Source organism: Guillardia theta (genome assembly GCF_000315625.1).
Source record: "Guillardia theta CCMP2712 unplaced genomic scaffold GUITHscaffold_78, whole genome shotgun sequence".
Lineage (NCBI taxonomy): Eukaryota > Cryptophyceae > Pyrenomonadales > Geminigeraceae > Guillardia > Guillardia theta.
The window spans coordinates 314742-337008 of record NW_005434596.1 but is presented as its reverse complement, the minus strand read 5'-3'; the positions used below and the strand labels follow the sequence as shown (position 1 = coordinate 337008).

The following is a 22267-nucleotide window of genomic DNA, read 5'->3' as shown; positions in this document are numbered from 1 at the left end:
TGTTCTCCCTCTTTCCCCCCTTCCTTCCCCTGTCCCCCCCTTCTTCCTTTCCCCCGTCCCTTCCCCCCTCCTCTCCTTCCCTCTCCCTCCCATCTCCTTCACCTACCCCTTCCCTCTTCTTCTCCCTCCTCTCCTTTCCCACCGTCACTGTTGTCCTCCTCTTCTTGATCGTTTTCCTGCAGAGATACGCGCGCAACGACAAGAAGTCCAAGTTACCATCATGGATTAGACAGTACACTCATGACACTCATGTCAACCTTTCTACCGACATGGCTGGTCTGTTTGAAACCTTGCACTTGTCTCTTGAGAGCTCTGTGTATGATTTCAATCTCGTTTTTGTCTTAATGATGATCTCAATATCTTTTGGATGTCTTCGTCATGATCTCAATCTCGTCTTCGTTGTATCCCTTTGCTCACATCGTTTCTCATGGCAGTCAACGCAGCCAAGGAGTTTCTGGCCAAGATGGCAGTCCCACAGAGCATTGAGAGTCAGGTGCGCGAGAAATCCTGCTCTTTGCATCTTACATCTTGACACCACCAAATCTCGATTTTGACATCTTGAATCTTGAAACTACATCTTGAAACTACGTCCTGAAACTGCATCTTGAAACTACTTCTTGAAACTACATCTTGAAACTACATCTTGAAACTACATCTTGAAACTACATCTTGAAACTACATCCTCTCACTAAGTCTGTCACTGACACTGAACATCTCAGGTCGGCACTGTCCTGCTCTCCCTCGAAGACATTCAGGTTGTCCTGTCGCTCCTACCGAATTCGCTGATTTGCTGAAATTCTCTCAGGGCGATGGAGTGACCCCTTGTCCTGTCGATCCAAAGTACCACACTCTCCTCCTCCTCCCTTCCCCTCCTCCTCCTCCCTTCCCCTCCTTCTCCTCCCTTCCCGCGCCCCCTTCCCTACGCCAAAAACGCCGACTCCTCCTCCTGCCTTTCTCACTCAAGCCATCCCCCCTGCTCGCGTCTCCCTCCTCTACCCCATTTCATCTCCTCCTCTCTTTCTCTTGTCTGCTTGCCCCGTCCCCCACATCGCTCTCTTCCCTCCCTCCCACTCGATTCCCTTTGCCCTTTGCATCTCACCTCTCCCCCTTCCCTCTCTCCCTCCCTCCTTCCCTTTCTCTCTCTCTCCCTTTCTCTCCCTCCCTCCATACCTCTCCCCCTCTCTACCTCGCTGTCTCTTCCTCCCTCTCCCTCCCCGCTCTCTACCTCGCTGTCTCTTCCTTCCTCTCCCTCCCCGCTCTCTACCTCGCTGTCTCTTCCTCCCTCTCCCTCCCCGCTCTCTACCTCGCTGTCTCTTCCTCCCTCTCCCTCCCCGCTCTCTACCTCGCTGTCTCTTCCTTCCTCTCCCTCCTCGCTCTCTTGTTTCTTGTCCGTCTGCTCATTCTCGGATGATCAGGAAAGCGCTGGAGGAAGACAGAGCCAAGAAGAAGGCCAAGACGACGTGAATTTTGAGCGTTATCTTCATTAGCTTCCAGAATCCGACTTGAAAAATTGAAACTTTCTGCTGAAGGTTTCAAGTGAATTCTGATTCCTCCATCATCAGCCTCCCGTTTCACTCCTGTCGTTCTAGTGAGAGAGCGTCTCCTGCCCACGCCCACTGATCGCTGGTAGAGAAGCCCTGCATGCAAGCTCCCACGTCAGCTACCAGGAGTAGAGGCGGCGACGGAGGAAGAACGAGGAGGAGGCACGAGGACGAGGACGAGGACGAGAAGGAGGCACGAGGACGAGGACGAGGACGAGGACGAGGAACGAAAAGGAACGAGCGAGAAGGAATGAGTAGGAGCGAAAAGGAGGGGAATGGGGAGGAAGTGGAGGAGGAGCAGGATGAGGAGGAGGAGCAAGAGGCTCACATGAGGAGTGGAGACGGAGGAGGTCGAGTTCTCAGCTTGCACAGAAGATCTCAACGGCCTGAGGCATCTCGTCAGGCTCTCAGACATGCTTCACAAACTTCTTCACATCTTGGCCAGGGCCGCCAGCCGTTCCATCTTGATCCTCTCCTGCTCCCGGTCGTAGGCTGTCACCCCAAGTCACCTCGGGCTCTTCCTCCCTCCCTCCCTCATCATCCCCAACCTGTCAGCCCAGCAAACGCATCGTCTCCCGCAGAGCTGACGATCTTCTCCTCGTCGTACTCCAGAAACTCCTTGAACGCGTCGCTGTGCGCAACCACAGGGCAATGCGCGAGGCTGTTGATGTACATCTCGAGCCGCCACCTCCTGTGCTCCACGAACGAGGGGCTGTTGGACAGGAAGAAGTTCTTCTCCGGCAGCGGCTCCCGCCCCTCCAGGTCTGCCTCCGAGAACGTGGCGATGAGCCTCCTCTCGAAGTTGACGAAGTCCCGGAAGCGCTTGGCGACGTCCCACTTGTGGCCCGCGGCGTTGACGCAGAACACGTACTCGGTGTACTCGGTAGGGAAGCACATGAGGGCTCTGCTTCCTCGGTGCTGCTCCGGTTGTTTAGCGTACACGACAACGGGGGGAGCGATGTGCCCGAACGCTGCTACTCCCTGAAGAACCATCCGTCTCCAGAACAACAATGTACGATCACTCCTCTTCTTCTGCCTCCTCCTCCTCCTCCCTGCTTCTGTCCCTTGTTCACGAAAGACTCTGTTCTCAGCAAGACGACTCTCCGCTTATCATTGCGAACAACTTTCACGGGGGAGATAATGTCCAAGCAAGCATAGGGGATACCTGGAAACCAATTAGCAGACTGATAATATCGATGAAGAAGCTCAAAGAAGGCTTGCAAAAGACACGGAATTATCATGCTCACTCTTTACTTTACCCTTCTGCTACCCTTTCCTTAATAGTTCTTGCTCGTTGCTTCATCTCCCTGACTGACTGTGTGATTTGTAGTCTCCTTGTTTCCTTCTGCCTTCCCTCTGGTCTACTCCATCTTCTCCTCTTTACATCCTCCCTTCATCTTCTCTTCTTTGCCTTCCTTTCCCTTCCCCTGCCCCCTGCCCCCCCCCCCCCTCCCCTCCCCTCCCCATTCCTGTCCTTACCTCCTTTCCTTTCCCTTCCCCTCCCTACCATACCATTCTCTTGGCTGCTCTCCTGTCCTATCCTATCCTCCCTCCCCTCCCCTCCCTTCCTCGTCTCCTCTCCTCCCCCCTCCCCTTCCTCCTCCCCTCCCCTCCTCTCGCTCCGCTTGATTTCGTCATCTCCCTTGTCCCTTCTCTGGCGGAAAATGAACCCTCGTCCCCTCGCATTTGAAAATCATCCCCCTCATTTCCATTGTAACCGTTGAAACGGCGTCTCTAACGAACTCGGAAGAAACAATGACTAGCACGTCAAGGCCTGCAAGCGGGCAATGAAAGATTTGAGTCGACGGTCACCACACTGCAAGCGGCACTGATGATGGGGAGGAGGATGCGTCCTGGGGTCGTGCGGAAGATGAAGGTGCTCAGAGTTGCAGGCGGTCATTTCGAGCCGCAGGAGCTGACGTAAACGTTGACGTGAATACAGGTAGACGAGATTTTCCTCGTTGCCACGAGCTATGCGGTGACGTTGCCTTGAGACCCGTTGTTGTGTGACTCGCGCTGTTCTGAGAGCCTCTCCATGGTTTGCAGGGAAGATTCCAGACCCCCTGCCACGTCGCTCTGGACAAGCTGGGAAACATCTTCTCATCAGGTGATGGGGTGCTGCTGGGGGTGTAGGTGAGCACATAGGCTAATTCCTCAGTAGATGCATCATCTGAGACCATCAGAGTGTATCGAGGACAAGACGGGACTCTAATCTCGAAGATACGCCTGAAAGACTCTCTGAAGGACCAGTCCCCGTCGACTGTCAAGTGCATACAGGGGCTGGTTCTTGATGACGAGGAGAACATATACGTTGTCGATGGCTTCAACCACAGGTTGCGACCTCCCATGGCGTGAAAGTTGTGCTGAAGGCTACATGCTCCAGGATATTGCTGCTCAGGAGCGACGGCAGTCTCGTTCGGGAACTTGGCGTCAGTGAAGGTTCCAGCCTGATGATTCATAGCTCATCGTGACTGACATCGAACGTTTGGCATGAAGATGGAAGGCCAATGCTGTCCTTCCCGAAAGGGATCGACTTGGCGGACGGTGGGTTCATTTATGTTGCAGACGGTAAGACCTGCTGCTGCTCACAGGAGCGTTGAGACCCTCCTGTTCTCAGCCGGGAACAAGCGTGTGGTGGTGATGGATCGAGGTGGGAGGTTTGTCAGGGACATCCAGTCGCCACAAGAGATGTGCAACCCCTGTGCTGTTTGTGTTGACGAGATCGGATTCGTCTATGTGGCCGATGCAGGACTTAGCAGGTAGCATTTGCCTTGTAAGAAAAAAGGTTGGACTGATTGATGTGTCAGCGTCTTTGTCTTCGATGTCGACGGAGAGCTGATCAACGAGTTCGACGGATCAAGTGTGCTAGCCATCAGTGAATGTAGAAGACATTCTGAGATGTTCTTCGAAGCTAGCGAATACGAAGGCGCGCATGTCGGAGAAAACAAGCTTGTTTGCCCACTGTCAATCACACTGGGCAACGACGGTCTCCTCTACATATGTGATGGTATACCGCGTCAAGAATCAGGGAAGAATGGCTGACTCAAAGTTGTTTCGTAGAAGGTGCGCATGACATCAAGGTCTTCACCAAACAGGGGCATTTCGTCAAGAAGATAGGCAGACACGAGTTTGAAAGTTGCGCGAGATTAGTTGACTCTTGATGTGCAGGCTCTGCTGGCAGAGGGGAAGGTCAGGTCAGTAAGACGAGGAAGAGGAGGGAGGATCAGTAAGAGGATGAAGAAGAGGACGAGGACGAGGAGAAAGGATCAGTGAGAGCAGAATCAGGAGGAGTGACAGTCTGATCAGGTGGTGGTGGTGGTGGTGGTGGTGGTGGAGGAGGAGGAGGAGGAGGAGGAGGAGGAGGAGGAGGAGGAGTCAGTTCTCAATTGAATTCCTCTTCAAGTTCTTCAGACCGACGGATTGCAAGGTTGATGCAGTTGACAACCTTGTGATTGCAGACTTTTACAACAACAGGTGCGTGTGTCTGAAATCGGTGCATGCTGCTGGCTTAATAGAGGCTGTAGGATTCAGATTTTGACAGTAAAATGCGTCCGCATTGCATTGATTGGACTACTGAGTGAACTATTGCACGCCGGTCGGAATCGGCGGCGGGGCCGGGAGTCAGACCGGTTACCGGCCCGCGGGCCCGGCCCGCCACCGGGTCACCGGGTGATCGGATCCGATCGGACGGTCAAACGGCGACTGAACACAACCGTTATTCTTGACGTTATATCCGTTATTCACGATAACGGCTGCCGACACATCAGCCATGGTGATAGCGAGGGATCATGGGAGGAGAGGGAGAAAGAAGAGGAGGGGAAAGATGGAAGTGAGGGAGGAGACTTGAAGGGTTGGAAACGCATGCAAGACTCGTTGATGCTTCTTGCTCAGGCAAAACATTCTGCTTACAATGATGTGAAAGTCGGAAGCTCTTGCGGTGAATACACCACTCTCCCTCCCTTTCCTCTTCCTACTCCCCTCTCCTCCCACCACTTTCACACCTCTATAAACTCTATTCCCTTTTCCTTTCTTTCTACCTCTGTCTCTCCATCTCACTCTGTCTCTGTCTCTGTCTCTCTCCCTCTCTCCCTCCCTCCCTCTCTCCCTCCCTCCCTCCCTCCCTCCCTCCCCCCTCTCCCCCCCCTCTCTCCCCCCGTGTATATATTCAGTCTCTCAGCGAGTCAAAACAAGACATCTTTGATGGTCATTTTCACCAGGAGCAAGTTTGCTGCCCTTCCGAACAACTTGCAAGGGCCCCGTGAACAAGACGATCGTAAGATCAGCCTGATGCTCGAACTTGTGCTGACAGAAGTATCGTAAGGTAATGGACTTGACCGAAGATGCGATGGACATAGTAGACGAGGCCATCACATATTACCGGGCAAACGTCTTCTTTCGCAACTATGAGATTCAGGTTGCGAAGAGGCTCCATGGCTTCCAGCAACTGAATGTGATGGCAGGGTGGAGCGGATCGTATCCTGGTCTACCTCACCTTGTGAGCTGAGGAGGAGGGGATGGACGTGTTGGTGGTTGTTCGGAGGGCGGAGAGGAGTTGCCAGGAGGAAAGGAGTCTGCTACAGATGATGATGCAGAGGAGGAGGAGGAGGAGGAGGAGGAGAGGCTGAAGCAGCTTTCGCAGGTACATATCTTCCTGCCTCGCAAGGATCGAGAGATGCGAATCTCAGAAGGACGCGGAGAAAGTCTTGCAGGTTCTTGATCAGCTCCTCCTCTCCCCCCCCTTCTCTTCATCCCTCTCTTCCCACTGCTCCATCAAGTCCCTCTCTACAACCTCCATCTGCAGTCTTGATCACCTTTCTTCTTCCTCTCCTCTCGTGCAGACAGCATTGATCCCTGATGCACCAAGAGAGACTGACGGGTGCCGAAGGCATACGCATGGGAGAGCTTCCCTCTTCCCGGACAGAGCGGGTTTCCTTTCAACGGATTCTTCACCAAGGAAGGGGATGAGAGGAGCGCAGCGCGTGTGTGACTCTGATACAGGCAAACACCAACGATGAGGCGGAGATGTTCAAGGCGTACTTCAAGCAGCTCAGGTCCTGATGGGCGACTTGCACATGTCAAGGCTGACGAGGGTGCAGGGAGGAGACAGGGAAGAGACTGACAGAGGTGAGGAGGAACAAAGTCGGGAGAAGGATGGGAGAAGGATGAGGAAACGGCGGGTGGGGTAAAGGAAGAGGGAGGGGGGGATGCGGGGAGGAGGAGAGGAGGATGTTTGGGGAGGAGGCACACAGTGAGGAGGAGGAAGTGGAAGGAGGACGAAGCTGAGGCGGTGAGCTTGCAGGTTGTCTTTGCTCATGGAGGAAGGCCGAACAAGTTTTGGGTCTGCTTCTCAAAGAGGAAATTCATGAACCTGTCGCTCGATAGAGCATGAGCGCAGGCGACGAAATCTACTGACGGAGTTGAAGGCGACTGGATAGTGAAGAGAGCAAACAGGGAAAGAGGCAGGGGAGGAAAGTTGAATTGAGGGATAATTTGGGTGGGAGGAGGAGGAGATTGGGCATAGAAATAGGAGAGGAAAATGCGCGCAGACCTTATGATCTGAAATGGAGTGCAGACAAGTTTCAAATGATAGTTTTCGAGTTTTGTATACAGATTCATCCATCTATTGCCCCTGCTCTTGTTCCTGCCCCTGCTCTTCCCCACCTTGCCCTCCAGCTTCGGATTCTTGGCACCAAGTTGCATTCCTTCCCTGACAGAGGACACTCTTGGGCATCGGGTCTTTCCAGAGAGGTTCTTCCTCTTTCTCCTCCTGCTGCTCCTCATCTTGCGACTCCTCTCCCTCCGCATGCTCCGCTCCCTGATGTCCTTCGCCAACTCCCTCCTCCTCTCCCTCCCCTGCCTGCTTGTCGTCCTCGTTGTCCTCGTCGTAGTCCTGATTCTCCTGCATGTCGGCTGACCAAAACCCGGCTGGTACTTCATGGTGATGCAGCTCGTCCTCTCTCACCTGCTCCTGCGACCTGCCAGGCTCCCATCCATCCACGTTCAGCCCGTTCTCCACCAGCTTCTGCTTCCCCTGGTCTTCAGTCAGCCCAAGGTCCTCGTCGACGCTGTTGACCAGGTCCTCGGAGTTGGGGTTTTTCCACCAAGAGGCGTACCACGCCTCCTGCGTGCTCCCTGCACCTCCAAGGCCCCCAACTACGGAAGGCTGGTACTCGTGGGCAGGCTGCTCCTCCTGCTGGTCCATGAGACCGTTCAGATGCTCCGTGTGGTTCCTGTCGGCCTCAGTCTCCTCGAGGCTAGCACGAGTCCTCAGCTCCTTCCTGTGAGCCGTTCCTCCCACAGGGTCCAGGTATTTCCCGGCGTATCCTCCTCTCATGTTGATGGGAAGCAGCATCTCCTCGCTCAGCATCTGCGTCCTTGCTCCCTTGCCCTTGAGCTTCGCGTCCTTCCTCGTTGAACCAGCTGTCTTGGCCTGGACCACCTTCCCTCCTGCCAGCCTTGCCTGCAGCTCATCTGCCGCTTGCCGGACAGCCTTTCCGTCCACCCCGTTGTCCATACCCGTGACGGAGTCCAGAACATCGTCAGCTGGAGGGGAGGCAGAGCTGATCACACGATCCTGCAGAGCCTTCGCCGCGTTCTGAACGGCCTTACGGTCGATCGCGTTGTCCATCATACTCATCGAGTCCAGCACGTCGTCGTCGCTGTTGCTGGTCATGCCGATCTTCCTGGACTGCAGCTGTTCAGCCGCTTTCCGCACAGCCTTCACGTCTACTCCATTGTCCATGCCTGTCGTAGAGTCTAGGACATCGTCCTCCGCCTTGGCAGTGGGTTGATGATCCTGAATAACTTGATCTCGGAGCTCGTCCGCCGCAGCCTTTACAGCTTCCCTGTCGATGGCGTTGTCCATCATGCTCACCGTGTCCAAGACATCGTCTTCGGTTGCCTCCTGCTTCGATTTGTCGAAACTCTGGATCCGGCTGTTCGCAAGGTCCCTTGCAGCGTTCCTGACAGCATCCTGGTCGATGCCAGCATCGAGATCTTCTCTGGAGTTCAACACGCCAGCGTCATCCTGCTTCACTTGAGCCCTCTCATCACTATCAGGAACAGGGTTCGACGACACCACGGGTGCCTTGTCCTCTTCCTCGGCTGACTTGCTCACTGCGGGTCCGCCGATGGCGAAGTCATATCGCCCTCCTGGCAGCTCAAGGCGATCCATCTTGATCTTTCCAGGGATGGAGAAGGAGATCCCGGTGTTGGACATGATCATGCTGCTGGAGCTGGAAGGGTCCACTCGAGGAGCTTCATCGCTGCGTTCATGGACGTCCTGGGAGGAAGAAGAAGAATTGTCAACTCACATTGTTGAGCCGTCGATGTTTCTCACCTTGGAGAGGTTGTCGATGTTCTTCTGCTGTTCCTCCATCATCCGCTTCACTTCCTGCATCTCGTCCTGGATAGGGGCGATGGCGCCTTGAATGATCTCTTGACTCTGCCGCAAGGAGTTAAATCAACGGCAAACGTGACAAGCCTCGTGAACCTCTCTCCGGCGCCTTTCAGCTGCCCTTGCCTCCTTCATTCTCTCCTCCTCTCGTGCAACTCTCTCGATCCGAGCTTCCCTCGTGTCTTCTGCCTCTGAGAAAGAGTCCACAGCAGTGTCGTCGTTGGAGGGTTCAGCGTCGTCGGAAGATTGCGTCTCAGCAGCGGGAAGGTCTCTGATCTTCCTGTTGAACTTGATCTTGATGTACGGCTCACCGTCCTGCAAGATCTCTGGATCAGTTGCATCCTCAAGACCACCACTCAGGGCATCTACCTCGCCGATCCCGTCCTCCACGGCCTCGGCTCCTCTCTTCACCTCTCGCTGCTTCCTCATTCGCTCGAAGTAATCGTGGATGATCTTGTCAACAGCAGGAGAGTATCCTCCCGTCTGATCGACCGGGGCCGGCAACTGCCGAGCTCGCGATGCCTCCTCCCCAAACATGTTCTTGTACCGCTCGAGTTCCTCCGCCACCTTGGGATCGGCCTGGAACTCTTGGATCCTCTCTCGCCCCTCGGCACTCTCCGGCATGTACCCAGGAGCGGATGGAAACCTCGACAAGTCATCCCAGGAGATGATCTTTCCTTTGACATCTGGATCGTAGACCCCCAGCACCTCCTTCGCCTCCTTTGCAAAAGCCTCCCTGTCACCAGGTCGGATGAGCCATTGGTTCGCTTTCACCTTGACATGGTCCTCTGGAGAGAAGTTCTTGATGAAAGGCTGCTGCGATGGAGAATCAAGATTGCCCATCGCTCGCTGGTAGATCATTCTCCCAGCTCCTTCCGCATCTTCCGGGTGCTGCCATCTTTGCCAACCTCCGTTCGCCCACTGGCTCTGCAGCCATCCACTTGAGCCGGGGAGGCTTCCTTGAAGCAAGGAGGAGGAGGGGGAAGAGGATGGGGAAGATGTGTAGACGAGGAGGCATAGGAGGAGGACGCTGGATGTTCCCGCCAGCACCGCCATCCTCCTCCCTACCGCTCCACCGAGCGGCGCCATTGCGAAGAGTCGCTGGTTTTTGTATAGCTCGGAGTTTTAGTTTTGCTCAACCACCCTTCCTTGGTGAGTTCCAGTACCACAAAATAAAAATCAAGTTTTACTTTCATACGAACAATATTTATTGACTCAAGCATTGAGTACTATATTTAGTGTCTTTTCTAACTGTCTAAAATGGTATTTTCCTTATAAAATATGTAATAAGTCCCCCGATGCTCAGCAGCCCCCGAAGGTATGCAGGGCCGGGGCTGGCAGGCATGGCATTTGCTCCCCCCACTCTCCTCCTGCGTACTCACACCTCCATGATCGTCTCCTCCCCTCAGCAGCAGCTTCGTCCCCATCCGCTTACTACGAGTCCTGCCGGATCGACCTCTGCAACCCGTCCCACGAGAGCAAGCTGTTCGCTCTCAATGTTGTCGGAGGAAGGAGGAGGGGCTTCACTGGTCGACCTGGCGCTTGACTTCCCGTGGTTCTTTGTGCCTGGACTGACTGCTGTCTTCTTCTTGCTGGCAAGGGGGCGATCGATTGGCAGATTTTTTGAAGATATCCTGGACTTCCTTGACCAAAAAGGAGGGTATGTGATCACAGAAGAGCAGCTCAAAGGAAAGAGCACGAGCGAAGATGCTGAAATCAACTTCAAGAGCATCGAAGAATCGTTCAACAAACCGAAACCTTTGCAACAGGATGAGAACATCAACGTCTTCCTGCTGTAACAGTCACTCCTTCTCGTCCTCTGATGCTAACGGGTGTTACCAGGATGCTACTGATCGCGCCATTACTAGGGTGGCTGCAATGGGCAATCAAGACCGGCAAGAACCTTCCATTCTGAGCACATCGGGGAACACAAACACGCTTCATTCACATTCCTTGGGGTCCATGACGATGCGACTTCGAGTTGAGAGACAGAAGAGAAGGAGTGTCCGCTCCGAGAGGGTTACGTACGTGTCTATCATGTTCTTTTATTCATTACACCGGCACTTATGAACACACGGTTCAGATGACTTGTAACTGTCGGGTTTCAGTTTGTGAGACATGGAAGCGTCTTCCCGTGTAGGGCATACGTTACAGCGAAAATCCCCCCCTCTTTGACCTGTAGCGCCTTCAGACCAGGGTTTACAAGTATGGTGGTGCATGGCAGAGGCAATCTCAACATCGACTTCGTACCTGAAGCTCCCTCAAGTGTTGTTCCAAGACACGCCTTGGCATCTTCTTCACCTCGTCTAAGGTCAGGTGGCTCTTCATCAGCCGGCTGATGATCATCTGGGATGTTCTCTTGCAGTCAAGGATTCTTTGAAGTTTTCCTTGCAGCTCCACTCTCGCATTATCCATCGGCTTCGTGGGGAGAACAAGAACTTTGCTCCACTGTCGTTCAAACTTGTGCGTCAGTGCCGGCAGCGCAACAGGCTCAGATGATACCTCACTGATGAAGTTGTTGCATATCACACAGACTGGAGCGACTCTAACAAGGTAGAATGTGGATGATCGAAGGCTTTCAAGCGTCAAAGTTGATGATTGACTGCGATGTTCACCCCAACTCGGATGGAGACAGAAGTTTCCGAGCTGCATGGTCTGTACGACGTACTCGGTCGTAGCAGGGCACATGAGGCCATCCCACTCGATGGTGATGCTGTCTGGTGACGCTTCTGAGCAGTTAAGAGCCAACGGCATCTAAAAATACGTCAGATGTTCCGACTGGGATCGACGATTCCACCAAGGAACTTACCATGGGGGCAGAGACATGTGAACAGGGTGAAACAGTTGGAATCTCGAAGTTCACGTCCGTACAAGGTGAGGCAGTAGAACTGCAATGACAGTCTGCATCGGTCTGTGAGAACTTGTCGCATGAGCACGTAGGATGCTGCTCCTTGTCACAGGGGCCGGGAGGGCTCAACACTGGTGATTCCGTCTTGACGTGTATGGGTTTGCTGCTGTAATGATTCTCTTTCTCCTTTGCTATAATCCGAAATGCGTACTCTCTCCCCGGCAGCAGATTCCTTCTTACAAACCATACCGCCTCCTCCACAGCGCCTGGTGCTCGTCGCTGGAACTCGGCTTGCATCTTGAATTGTTCTTGAGCGTCTAGCACGGTCGTCCATGCTCCATGTCTGAGCTCATGAACATCATAGCTCGTGATGCTTCTGCATTCATTCTTCCAGAAGAGACTGACCGAGTTGTTTGTCGCGTGCACATCAACGTTCTCGATGCTTCGAAGATGATTCTGCGCGAGTGTTTCGAACATTGCTTCATCACTCCACTTGCTGTAGTGCGGCCCGCATCTTGCCCGTATCCTGACCAGATAGACCGTATGTGACTGCAAGTGAGAGATCCAGATTCTTTCCCCGGGGTATGCCTCAGATGCTGTTCGCCATGTGCTTTCTAAATGTCTCCTTACTTCAATGTGGTAGCATGTGCCTGGAACATGTTTCTGTGACCCTCTCCAGGCGATTAGGAGTGCGTCATGAGATCGTTTTATACACTTTGGCTGCACGGGAACAGCAGGCAAGATACATCTCACATCAGGGAAGATCTCAAGACCAGATACCTTGCGATGTGCAAGCTTCCTGCGCTTGAACCCTCGCACGTCTCCGCTCGAGTTTCGCTTCATGATGCGATCGATTGTGTACAGCAGGAACTTGTTCCGCTGGGAATTCTGGAAGGGCAGCTGCTCTGCTTTCAGATGACTTGCCTCCGATGTCCCTAGCGCCAGCATTCGCGATCGCGATTTTTTGCCTCTTTTCCGCTGCTATCTGAGGAGGAACAGTGGCAGGGAACAGAATTGAGTACCCTACCACACACTTTTTATTTAACCCCCTTTTGTACCCGTACACTGCACGGATATTCCATGGTTTATATAGGGGTAGGGTACAGTTCAAAGGTGGGTAGGGTAATAAGGTTGTGCAACCTGAAATCCAAGAGGGCAGGTCGAGGAACACGTGATCATCACGTGATCAAAATTCTCCATCACGTGAGATAGCCCACCGTAGTGTGTCACCCCACGTGACCTTTTTGACCGTAGTAAAGATGTGGTCAAAGGAGTCACTGGGGTTTAACTGCAGCGTGACAGGACCCTTTTGCGACGTGACGGGAGCGGGCCAAAGACACGACCGCTCCCCTCCCAACGTGACCCTCGGGCCCGGGGCCCCCGCCGGCCGGCCCGGCCGGCCACCGGGCCCACTGTCTGGCACCGTCGGACGTCATGGGCGGCCGGGTCGGAGTGACTGGCACACAGGCCCGGTCTCACGGTTACTCAGCCTCCGGCAAAGTCGCACTCAAGTTAAGTTCAAAACTGATCAGTTGAATCAGGCTCGGGGAGCCGCGGCCCCGGAGAGTCGAGAAGGCTTGACACCCTGACACTGTCGCAACGGCGCCACACGGCGAGAAGCCTGAAAAAAGACTGCCACGGAGACCTGCGGTGGCAACTCCCGGACCCTAAACCCTAACCCCTAACCCCTAACCCCTAATGGCCCCGCGCCCGGCAACTGTGCCATGATGCCCGGCCAGCGACGCCGGTCCGAGCCGCTGTGGCCGCCGAAGGGCCCGGCTAATGAGACTCAGGCCTGAGCCGCTGTGACGAACTTCTCAGTCTGAAGGCGAGTCACGCACTGCCGACACCGTCTGAGTCATACCAACCTTCTGAGTTGTAACGAGACAGTTTTTGCTCAAGACCGAGCCTTTTAATGCACACAAAACCATACTCGATGATTGAGGAGCACATGAGAGATAGACTGTACGGTGAGGCTTGCCCCTGACACGGTCGCACAGGTTCAAGTGACGGCCGTCGGAGAACTTCGAGAAAAGGCAGTGAGCCTCCCACTGGCATCATCAGGGCCCGCCGGCCCGGCAGGCTGCCCCGGCCGCCCCGGCGCCGACTCCGGGACGGAGGCCCGGGGTCACGGCAGCTCCCGGCCTAGCTAGTACTAGCAGTTTCTTCAAGACGGAAAAATGGCGGATTGAACAACAATGAAGCATTGGAACGTGTTTGTGACACGTCAAGGAGAGGTAAACATCAGTATGTTCACAACATGTATCAAACACTCAACAACTTGTTGATATCTGTGATCGTCTACTCGTTTCTCAACCGTTCCACATTTCACTTGTTTGTGTGTTTTCTTTCCTTACATTGAAATGAACATACACAGGATACATGCCTGATAGGCTGCTATCTAAGTTGAGTTAGAGCAATCTTCCTGCCCTTGTACTTAGAGTCACTGTCATGAGATGATGGCGAGCGGTATGACTGGCCGATGGTCAGCGCCGAGTATCCTCCCTCTCTTTCTCCTCCTGCTCCTGGTGGGAGGAGGCGTCTCAGAAGAGGCCTGCAAGACAGCAGCGCAGGGGCAGCAGTGCAGCTCCCCCATCTTCTACGGGGTCGATGTTCTCCTTGACAGTCACACGGTGAGGTCTCTCAAAAGGGAGGGAGTCTGCCAGTAAGGATGGAGTCAGGTGCTGTTGACGGAAGGGACGGAAGAGGAGATACAGTCTTCTGACTGGAACGGAAGGTTTCCAATGCACCATGTGAGCGCAGAGGCTGCACTTCTCTCCTCCCGCACTGACTGGCATGCAGGTGGCGGAGGACGACACGTGTAAGGTGGAGGATTTTGCGCTCCTGTGAATCACCATCGTCCCGATCCGCTTGACAGGTGCTGGGGCTGGAAGAGCGGGATGCTGCGGTCCGAGTGTGGGATGTGAGAGGAGGCAATGAACGGGTTTTTCGTGCTGACGGTGAGAATGACTTGTACAGGCGTTCACGTTCTTCAATGAGGTCGAGATTCTCAAGGTGGTAGGAGGGAAGGGGAGGACGGAGGAGGGAAGCGATAGAACGGAGGGAGGACGGAGGAGAGAATAAGGAGGAGGGATGAGATGGAGAGGAGTCTGGAGGGAGGAGGGAGGAGGGAGGAGGGAGGGGGAGGAGGGAGGAGATGTTTTTCGGGATCACCCCTTCTGTAGGTTCGGCTCAATACGCTGCGAGACGTTGTGCACAAGTTTGTTCTGGTCGAAGCGACACGAACTCACTCGAACAAGTGAAGATTGCGCTTCCAATGATCAAGACACGCTGAAGATGTCAAGAATAGGCCAAAGAGATTGTTCTTTGACGAACAGAAACACATCTTCGATGAGTTTTCTTCCCAGATAGTCCATGTGATTTTTGTGTCAAACAGTTTTCTGCACCATTGACGTTGTGGCTTTCTATGTCAGGTTGTAGTTAATGACCTGCCAGATAGTGAAGATTCGTGGTTGTTGGAGCATTTTCAAAGGAACGCGATCACAAGAGGGCTCGGTGAGAACAGGAGCACCTGACACGTGTTGAATGCTCCACTATGTATACATGTCATGGTGTAAGATTGTTCTTGTTCGATACTCCGATGATCTCACGATCACAAAGTTGATTGTGTCTAATCTTCATTCTCTCTATTCTACTTCGACCTGTCATATCTCCCCCGCTTCCTCTTCCCATCTGCTGCTCCTTACTCCCCCTCTTCCTCCTCTTCCTCCTCCTCCCTTCCCCCTCTCCTCCCGATTCCCCTCCTCCTTGTCCATTGGAATGTGCTGCGTCCTGGTTGATATTCCTTCTTTCGGTTCTCCTCAGCATCAGCATCTCCACAAGACCTCGTCATCGTCAGTGACGTTGATGAAATCCCCACGCCGCACGCTGTGATCGCATCCTCTTGCACTATCCGACGAGTGAGGCAGTGATCGCAGATCCGTATCCTCAAAGAGTGTGAGGGATGGGACCAGAGTGGGCCGGTGAGGCGCTGAAGAGGAGGAGAGAGGAGAGAGGAGAGAGGAGAGGAGAGAGAGGGGAGAGGGGAGGGGAGAGGGGAGAGGAGAGGGGAGAGGAGCAGAGAGGAGGAGAGAGGACAAGAGAGGACAAGAGAGGGAAAAAGAGGAGAAGAGAGGAGAAGAAAGGGAAAAAGAGGAGAAGAAAGGAGGAGAATGGGAAGGGGGATGGGAATGGCGACGGCACAAGAGGACGTTTGCTTCTCTTGGTGACTCATTCTGCCGCAGATTCATTTTTTCACGAGATTCTACAACTTCAAGTTCACTTGGCAGTTTGAGGCCATGTGGTTCCATCCACAGGTGCTCCTCCTCCTCCCCTTAACTTTCCCCGTCCCCCCCCTTTCCTTGTCCCCGTCCTCGTCCTCTTCCCCTCGTTTTTCCCTGCCGGCTGTCCGTCCGTTTCCCTTGTCTCTCACCTTCCCCTTAGGCCTCCACCTACGACTGGATCACAAGGAACTCTCCTCAGACCCTCCGCATGTCCAGGACGCGCCCCTCCTTCCTCCGTCTCGACGATGCCGGGTGACACTGCTCTGCTCCTGCCTCCTCCCTGCCTCCCTGCCTCCCGTCACCCTCGCCTTCCCTCCCTTCTTCCCCCCTCCCCCTGTTCCCTTCCTCTATCCTCCTCCTCTCAACTGCGAAGCAGGTGGCACATGTCCTTCTTTGCAGACCCTGAGAGGATCATGGAGAAGATCAGGGCCTACGCGCATCAGGTGCCTCCCTGCCTGCTCGTGCTTGTGCTTGTGCTTGTGCTTGTGCTCGTGCTCGTGCTCGTGCTCCTTCGTCTTTCTCGCTATCTCACAGCAAGCAAAGGAATTTAACCGGCAGGACATGCTAGACAAGGAAGCGATAACGCAGGTGACCCCTACCCCCCCTCTTCCCCAGCTTCTCTCCCTTCATATCATCATTCCGCCTCCCTTCATTCAGTTTTTTCACCTCCGTCTTACCGTTAGCGCAGGCCATAGCCAATGGGACTGACTACTTCTATGCCCATGGTGCTTGCTCCGTTTCTCCCCACCGCTCCTCTCCTCTCCCCCCTGCTTCTCTCATCGCCTCTCCTCTCACTCTCCCGCCATTCAGGGAAGGGAGAAGTTCGCTTCGGGTTGCTCTTCCACAACCCGACGTGTCACGGGCTCCCAGAGTTTGTCGTTAGGAGGGCCGAGTATGCGAACTGGCTACCGGAAGAGTGCCAGCAACAGTGAGTTCGACCCCTTCCCTTTCTCCCTCCCTCACCCTCCCTCTCCCCCTTCCTCTTTTCCTCTCTCCCTCCTTCACCTCCCCCTCCTTCCTTCCCTCTCTCTCTCTTTCTCCCTCCCTCCCTCCCTCCCTTCTCGCTTCCCTCCTCCTTCAACTCCTCTCGACCCGTCCTTCTGCTCCTCACTGCCTGCATCCATCCACCACCATGACCTCCTCTTGCTCCTCTTCATTCATTTTCAAACTTCTTCTCCTCTCTTCTCGCACACCTTATTCAGCCGTGTGTCCTCTCACACCTACTTGACATAACGGGCAGGTCAACCGAACTTTGACGTTCAGAGTTGAACGCGATGCTGCTCGACGAGGAACCTCGACACCTCCTGCACGGTCCAGTCAGCGAGCAGCAGCAGGGAGCGGGTCGACGGAAGACGCACAACGAAGTCTCGAAGGAAAAACCTCTTGCAGCGTCGCTCGTCCGACTCGCTGCACGCTACAAACTTGTACATCTCGAACAGGTCCTCGACAGGATACCTGGCTGCACGTCAGCATCACGGACTGAGTGCTGTCCTCCTACCCGAGAAGCGCCCCCAGCATGATATGCCCATGGTTCTCCGACATCTCCGTCGTTGCTGCTGTTCGGCGTATGGATGTGGATCGCGTGAAGAACTGGTTCTTCCTCCCTCCCTGGACACCCTCCTCTCCCTCCTTCCATGCTCCGATGAGCCTCAGCGCCGTCGCTGCTGCCTGCAGGGGCAAGGAGGGTTCAGCAACGGGAAGGAGAGAGCATGGCAGGAGCCTAGTGGGCAGGAGGAGAGGCGGAGGACGAGAGGGGAGGGGAGGGAACCTGCGCCCGTTCTTGATTCTCCGGCATGTACACAAGCGTTGGGCCCGACGCTCTGTTCGACTTCTCTCCCTCCTGCAGGGTGCGGGCATGGCAGATTTCGACCAGGTGCTGCATGAAAACGTATCCTCAATGCACAGCTTCAAGCAGCAGCAACCGACCTTGGAGGAGGAGTCGAGCCCTGAAAGGAGGAGAAGCAGGGGAGAGGAGGAGAAAAGGAGAGATTAGTGTGAGCAAGTGCGTCAGAGGATGGAGCAAACTCACGGTGAAGGAGGGCCAGGGGCTTCTGCCCCTTGAGAGTGCACTTTAGGTCATCGCTCTCCTTGACAGCGTAAACCTGCGGCGAAGCATGAGGAGGAGCGAAGGAGGGGCAGCGAAGGAGGGGCAGCGAAGGAGGGGCAGGGAAGCAGCAGCATGAGCAACAGACACTTGTGATGCACCTTTCCTCCGTCTTCGTATACTCGCAGCTGACCGCGGCACGCTTGCGCGCAAGTGGACCTGTTAACGCTCGAAAGCTCGACGGCACAGGAGGAGAAGGATTGGAAGAATGTGGAAATGCGCTGCAGCAGGTCGCTCCTGCTCCCTGGTTCCATGGAGGATACGTTCATTGCTTGTCTGCGCAGGGGTGCGGACGTCAGTGGCAGTAGGAACGAGGGAGGGTGCGGAGATGTTGTTGTTGACGGTGAAATGACTTGTTTTTGTTGTCTGTGGTGAGTGTAGGGAATGTAACATTGTTGCACATGCTGTATATCATCCGTTGCCTTCCCTGCTCCTCCTGCTCCTCCTCCTGACCTCTCCCCCCCTCCCCCATCCCTCCTTGTCTCTCCATGGCTTCTCCTCGCCGTCGCGCCCCCCAATTGTGTCATACGCATTTTCGCAACCAGTCATCATGGGGCGCATATCATCAGCAAATCAGGGGGGTGGGGGTATTTTAATTAGGGGTTATCAGAGTCAAGTACAATATTGATTTCAACTATTAAAGGGGTGGGGGTATCCACCCTCTTCTTGAGTTGAGATAAGACTGCAGATCTAGGCAAGAAGAGTCTGGCAGATGGGGCGGAGAAGGGAGGGAGGAGAGGCGAGAAGAGCGAAGCGACGGAGAGGAGAGCAGAGCAGAGGAGATCATGGCATGGCATTGCAGGGCATTGCAGGGCAGGGCATGACAGAGCGGTGGGAAGGAGCGAGGAGGAGGTCAAGTAGAGCTGGTTGGAAGTAGACCAGACGGAGAGGAGGAGGAGAAGGTCGTATTGCAGATCTGACGCACTCGGATGGGATGGAAAGAGAGGAGATGTGAGGCCGGCGCTGTTGTTATGACGTCCTTGATCAGCGGTGACGTCAACATGATCAAAGACGTATGAGTCTCCGAGCTATTTCCTTCCGCATGCTCCTGCAAGTTCTCGTCCTCCATTGCCTGCTTTCCATGGCTGGCTGCAAGCAGAGCCCGACGGGAGGACTTGCACATGGTCTGCTCCTCCTGCTGTTCTCTACCATCCTGTCCTCTGCCTCCTCCTCCCCTCCCCCCGCATTTCTGCTGAGTCAATCTCTTGCAAGGCTGCGTCAGGCCGGCGCGAGCAGGAGGCTTCACTAAAGTCTGTGCGTGCACTGGACTCCGAACATGCTTGTCCTGTGAGCTCCACTGGGGGAGAAAGGTGAGGAAGATGGAGAGAGGAAGACAAGAGGGAGAGAAGTGAGAGGAGGAGAAGCAGCAAGAGGAAGATCAGGAGGGGAGCAGGAGGAGGGAGGGAGGGAGAAAGGGGTGGGTTGGGGGGTCGGGTAAAGAAAGGAAGCAGAGAGCGGATTGGAGAAAACGGAGCAGGATGAGGATTGAAAGGGAGAGGGTGGGGGAGATGGAAGGAGAAGGAGAAGGAGCAGGAGAAGGAGCAGGAGCAGAAGGAGCAGGAGGAGGAGGAGGAGAAGGAGAAGGAGACGTGACAGGAGGGCGAAGTAGAAGGGGAGCAGGAGGAGCTGACCTAGAGCAGGTGGACGGAGGGTCCAGCGAGATCTCGACGATCACCAAAAAGGTTTTTCTACCCGCAGACGCTTGTCCTCCTCATTCAAAGTCCCAGTGGGCCGGCGGGATGGAAAATTTCCGCCAGTTGCAGTTCTGCAACGGCTGCAACGTGTGCGTTCTACCGTGGGAGCTGGCGGGTCATTCGTGCGTACGGCAGGTGGGATTGTGCTGGAGTTGACGAGCACGTCACTGTGCTGATGGGCAGAGAGTTTTGAACGGGCGGAACAATCATACGCTAGGTCATGTGAGCTGGTACACGCAAGAGACTGGGACGTGCCGGGGGACTTTCTGTATGGACAGAGGAGATGCGTATAGTGACGGTGACGCGGATGAAGGTTTGGAGGGGGTGAAGGAGAGCAGGAGGAGCGTGGTTGTAGGTGAGAATGAAAATGAGCTCTCCTGAGGATGGTGACGACTTTGGTCTTGAAGAAGCGAACTGGGTGGACGTCGAGGAGAGGGCTGGAGGAAAGGAGGGAGACGTTTGAAAGTCTTGTGGCAGATGGGATGCAGCTTTCAGGGAGTAACGGTGGTGGAAGAGTTTATCACAGAGGAGGTGGAAGGGTGCTGGGTCAGGGAAATGGACAGGGTAAGCAGAGGAGGGGAGAGGAGGGGAGAAGATCAAGGAAGAAGAGGGGGATGGAGCAGAGTGAGAGGAAAAGAGTGGGTAGAGGAGGGGAGAGGAGGGGAGAGGAGGGGAGAGGAGGGGAGAGCAGAGAAGACAGTGGAAGGGAGGGGATAGGACAGGACAGGATTCAGGAAAGGAGGGGGGGAGGAGCAGGGCGCGAGGGGAGGCGCGAGGAGGAAGGGAGAGTCGGAGGGGAGGGGAGAGGAGTACATACAGTTTTGCACACCTGAATCTTCCATGCAGGATGATAGACTGTGGATCTTATCGCAGTCGGGGAGGAGGAAGCAGGTTGTTGAGCCTTGTAAGAGAAATTCCCTTGAGAATCTGTTTGCAGGAGTTCGGACCCAAAGTGAATTTTAAAAAGGAGGTGAAGGAAATTTCCCTTCCCACTTTGTTAACTGCCAGCACTACTGCTGCCTTAAATTCTGACTTTCCTCTCCCAACATCTTCTCTTCTCTCCCTTCTTCTTTCTCACCACGTCCTCTCTCCTCTCTCCTCTCCTTTTTCCACTTCTCACCCTCTCCTCTCCTCTCTCTTCACTCCTCTGACTTACAGGAAGTAAAGATCGACCCCTCGGGTACAATTTTCCCGTCCTGGTCCCAGGAGTTTCTTCAGCTGGTCTGCTACCTTGTTCCGTCCGTCCTTTGTGCCCTTTCCTGTCCTCTCTCCCTTTCCCCCCTCCCTCTCTTCCCCACTCCCCCACTCCCTCTACCTTCTTGCTCCTCTCCTTGCCTCCTCCCTCTTCTTTCTGCCCTCCTCCCTCCTCCCTCCTTTCCTTTCAGTCTTGTGATCACTTTCCCGGCGACCTCCCTTTCTCCTCTCTTGATGATTTCCTGCAGTGCTCTTCCTCCTCCTCGCTCCTTTCTGACTTCGAAGCGGTTGAGCTCGGGCTGTTGGAGTATGAGGTGACGTCGCCTTGCCTCGTCCTCCTCGTCCTCCTCGTCCTCGTCCTCCTTCTCCTCCTTGTCCTTGTCCTTGTCCTTGTCCTTGTCCTTGTCGTCGTCCTTGTCCTCCTTGTCCTCCTTGTCCTCCTCGTCCTCGTCCTCGTCCTCCTCCTCTGCTTTTTTGCAGCACTCTACTCACCACTTAGCTGCAGCCGCTCCGAGGGTCATGCATAGCGCCGCACATCGATGACTCCTGGTAGCTGAGGGTCGTTGGAAACGAGCTGACGACGGTCAGGGTGTGGGGGGAGAGAATCGTCATCTGCAGCCTGCTCTCCGACTGCCACATGAGCTTCATTAGGTGCTGCTGCTGCTGCTGCTGCTCCTCCTCCTCCTCCTCCTCCTCCTCCTCCTCCTCTTCCTCCTGTTGCTGCTGCCGTCAGTGCTGCCGTCGTTTCACTCCTCTTTCTCCTCCTCTTCTTCCCTCTCCCTCATTGCCTTTACCTACTGAGTGGTGATGGGATTCTTCATCCTTTCTCCTCACGCATGGCAGGGGGGAGCATGAGGTGAGGGTGCGGCTGCCTCGGAGGTCGATGCTCGTCATGCAGGGCCCGGCGAGGAGATGGTGGATGCATTCGATCCGGTGAGGGGAGAGGAGGGGAGAGGAGGGAGCAGGAGGGAGCAGGAGGGAGCAGGAGGGAGCAGGAGGGAGGAGGAGGAGGAGGAGGAGGAGGAGAGGAGGCTGACAACGCGGTACAGGAGAGAGGACGTGAAAGGGAGAAGAATCTCATTGACACTGCGGGAGCTCTCAGGTGATGGAGGAGAGTCAAGGAGGAGGAAGGATGAGGAGGAGGGAGGAGGGAGGAAGGAGGTAGGAAGGAGGAGGAGGAGGAGGAGGAGGGAGGAAGGAGGAAGGA

At 54.8% G+C, this 22267-nt stretch overlaps 10 protein-coding genes across 10 annotated transcripts in view; 6 read left to right on the top strand and 4 right to left on the bottom strand.

Moving 5' to 3' along the window:
• The window catches only part of ERCC2 (ERCC2/XPD/Rad3 nucleotide excision repair), a gene marked incomplete at both ends in the record, with an annotated part of 5431 nt that extends 4899 nt beyond the window's left edge, over positions 1 to 532 (top strand). Inside the window, 2 exons of the mRNA XM_005826085.1 lie at positions 183 to 276; positions 435 to 532. Of these exons, the coding sequence (XP_005826142.1) occupies positions 183 to 276; positions 435 to 532 (192 nt within the window). The remainder of the gene's footprint in view (positions 1 to 182; positions 277 to 434) is intronic.
• Positions 533 to 1571: 1039 nt separating this feature from the next.
• GUITHDRAFT_114818 (hypothetical protein) lies at positions 1572 to 2534 on the bottom strand (the record flags this gene model as incomplete). Its single annotated transcript, XM_005826084.1, has 4 exons — positions 1572 to 1637; positions 1870 to 1927; positions 1976 to 2033; positions 2090 to 2534. The coding sequence occupies 4 exons, from the start codon at positions 2532 to 2534 to the stop codon at positions 1572 to 1574; spliced, it is 627 nt and encodes a 208-aa protein (XP_005826141.1).
• Positions 2535 to 3411: 877 nt separating this feature from the next.
• GUITHDRAFT_114817 (hypothetical protein) lies at positions 3412 to 4702 on the top strand (the record flags this gene model as incomplete). Its single annotated transcript, XM_005826083.1, has 9 exons — positions 3412 to 3417; positions 3484 to 3519; positions 3588 to 3648; positions 3703 to 3874; positions 3925 to 3980; positions 4038 to 4109; positions 4159 to 4300; positions 4349 to 4548; positions 4602 to 4702. 9 exons carry the CDS (start codon positions 3412 to 3414, stop codon positions 4700 to 4702), a joined length of 846 nt encoding a protein of 281 aa, XP_005826140.1.
• A 730-nt stretch (positions 4703 to 5432) lies between these two features.
• On the top strand, positions 5433 to 7163 carry GUITHDRAFT_154523 (hypothetical protein). Its single transcript, XM_005826082.1, has 9 exons — positions 5433 to 5478; positions 5759 to 5814; positions 5863 to 5955; positions 6002 to 6036; positions 6181 to 6250; positions 6427 to 6495; positions 6540 to 6592; positions 6638 to 6665; positions 6841 to 7163. The coding sequence occupies exons 3-9, from the start codon at positions 5866 to 5868 to the stop codon at positions 6928 to 6930; spliced, it is 435 nt and encodes a 144-aa protein (XP_005826139.1). The 5' UTR covers positions 5433 to 5478; positions 5759 to 5814; positions 5863 to 5865; the 3' UTR covers positions 6931 to 7163.
• GUITHDRAFT_143759 (hypothetical protein) lies at positions 7162 to 9993 on the bottom strand (the record flags this gene model as incomplete). The annotated part of the gene is made up of 3 exons (XM_005826081.1): positions 7162 to 8823; positions 8881 to 8985; positions 9034 to 9993. 3 exons carry the CDS (start codon positions 9991 to 9993, stop codon positions 7162 to 7164), a joined length of 2727 nt encoding a protein of 908 aa, XP_005826138.1.
• Positions 9994 to 10237: 244 nt separating this feature from the next.
• GUITHDRAFT_154522 (hypothetical protein) lies at positions 10238 to 11006 on the top strand. The gene is made up of 2 exons (XM_005826080.1): positions 10238 to 10732; positions 10780 to 11006. Exons 1-2 carry the CDS (start codon positions 10281 to 10283, stop codon positions 10850 to 10852), a joined length of 525 nt encoding a protein of 174 aa, XP_005826137.1. The 5' UTR covers positions 10238 to 10280; the 3' UTR covers positions 10853 to 11006.
• A 35-nt stretch (positions 11007 to 11041) lies between these two features.
• On the bottom strand, positions 11042 to 12733 carry GUITHDRAFT_143758 (hypothetical protein; the record flags this gene model as incomplete). Its single annotated transcript, XM_005826079.1, has 4 exons — positions 11042 to 11113; positions 11188 to 11691; positions 11747 to 12505; positions 12566 to 12733. 4 exons carry the CDS (start codon positions 12731 to 12733, stop codon positions 11042 to 11044), a joined length of 1503 nt encoding a protein of 500 aa, XP_005826136.1.
• A 1508-nt stretch (positions 12734 to 14241) lies between these two features.
• On the top strand, positions 14242 to 17000 carry GUITHDRAFT_114812 (hypothetical protein; the record flags this gene model as incomplete). Its single annotated transcript, XM_005826078.1, has 16 exons — positions 14242 to 14418; positions 14467 to 14538; positions 14588 to 14611; positions 14664 to 14708; positions 14765 to 14800; positions 14971 to 15044; positions 15096 to 15162; positions 15220 to 15301; positions 15617 to 15675; positions 15724 to 15768; positions 16030 to 16101; positions 16229 to 16320; positions 16445 to 16511; positions 16603 to 16656; positions 16757 to 16793; positions 16879 to 17000. 16 exons carry the CDS (start codon positions 14242 to 14244, stop codon positions 16998 to 17000), a joined length of 1125 nt encoding a protein of 374 aa, XP_005826135.1.
• Positions 17001 to 17327: 327 nt separating this feature from the next.
• Positions 17328 to 18426, bottom strand: GUITHDRAFT_143756 (hypothetical protein; the record flags this gene model as incomplete). The annotated part of the gene is made up of 7 exons (XM_005826077.1): positions 17328 to 17372; positions 17427 to 17523; positions 17567 to 17736; positions 17837 to 17944; positions 17995 to 18014; positions 18098 to 18170; positions 18274 to 18426. The coding sequence occupies 7 exons, from the start codon at positions 18424 to 18426 to the stop codon at positions 17328 to 17330; spliced, it is 666 nt and encodes a 221-aa protein (XP_005826134.1).
• A 1485-nt stretch (positions 18427 to 19911) lies between these two features.
• Positions 19912 to 21613, top strand: GUITHDRAFT_143755 (hypothetical protein; the record flags this gene model as incomplete). The annotated part of the gene is made up of 8 exons (XM_005826076.1): positions 19912 to 20001; positions 20050 to 20088; positions 20344 to 20430; positions 20713 to 20757; positions 20804 to 20836; positions 21025 to 21087; positions 21309 to 21374; positions 21566 to 21613. The coding sequence occupies 8 exons, from the start codon at positions 19912 to 19914 to the stop codon at positions 21611 to 21613; spliced, it is 471 nt and encodes a 156-aa protein (XP_005826133.1).
• Positions 21614 to 22267: the final 654 nt, after the last annotated feature.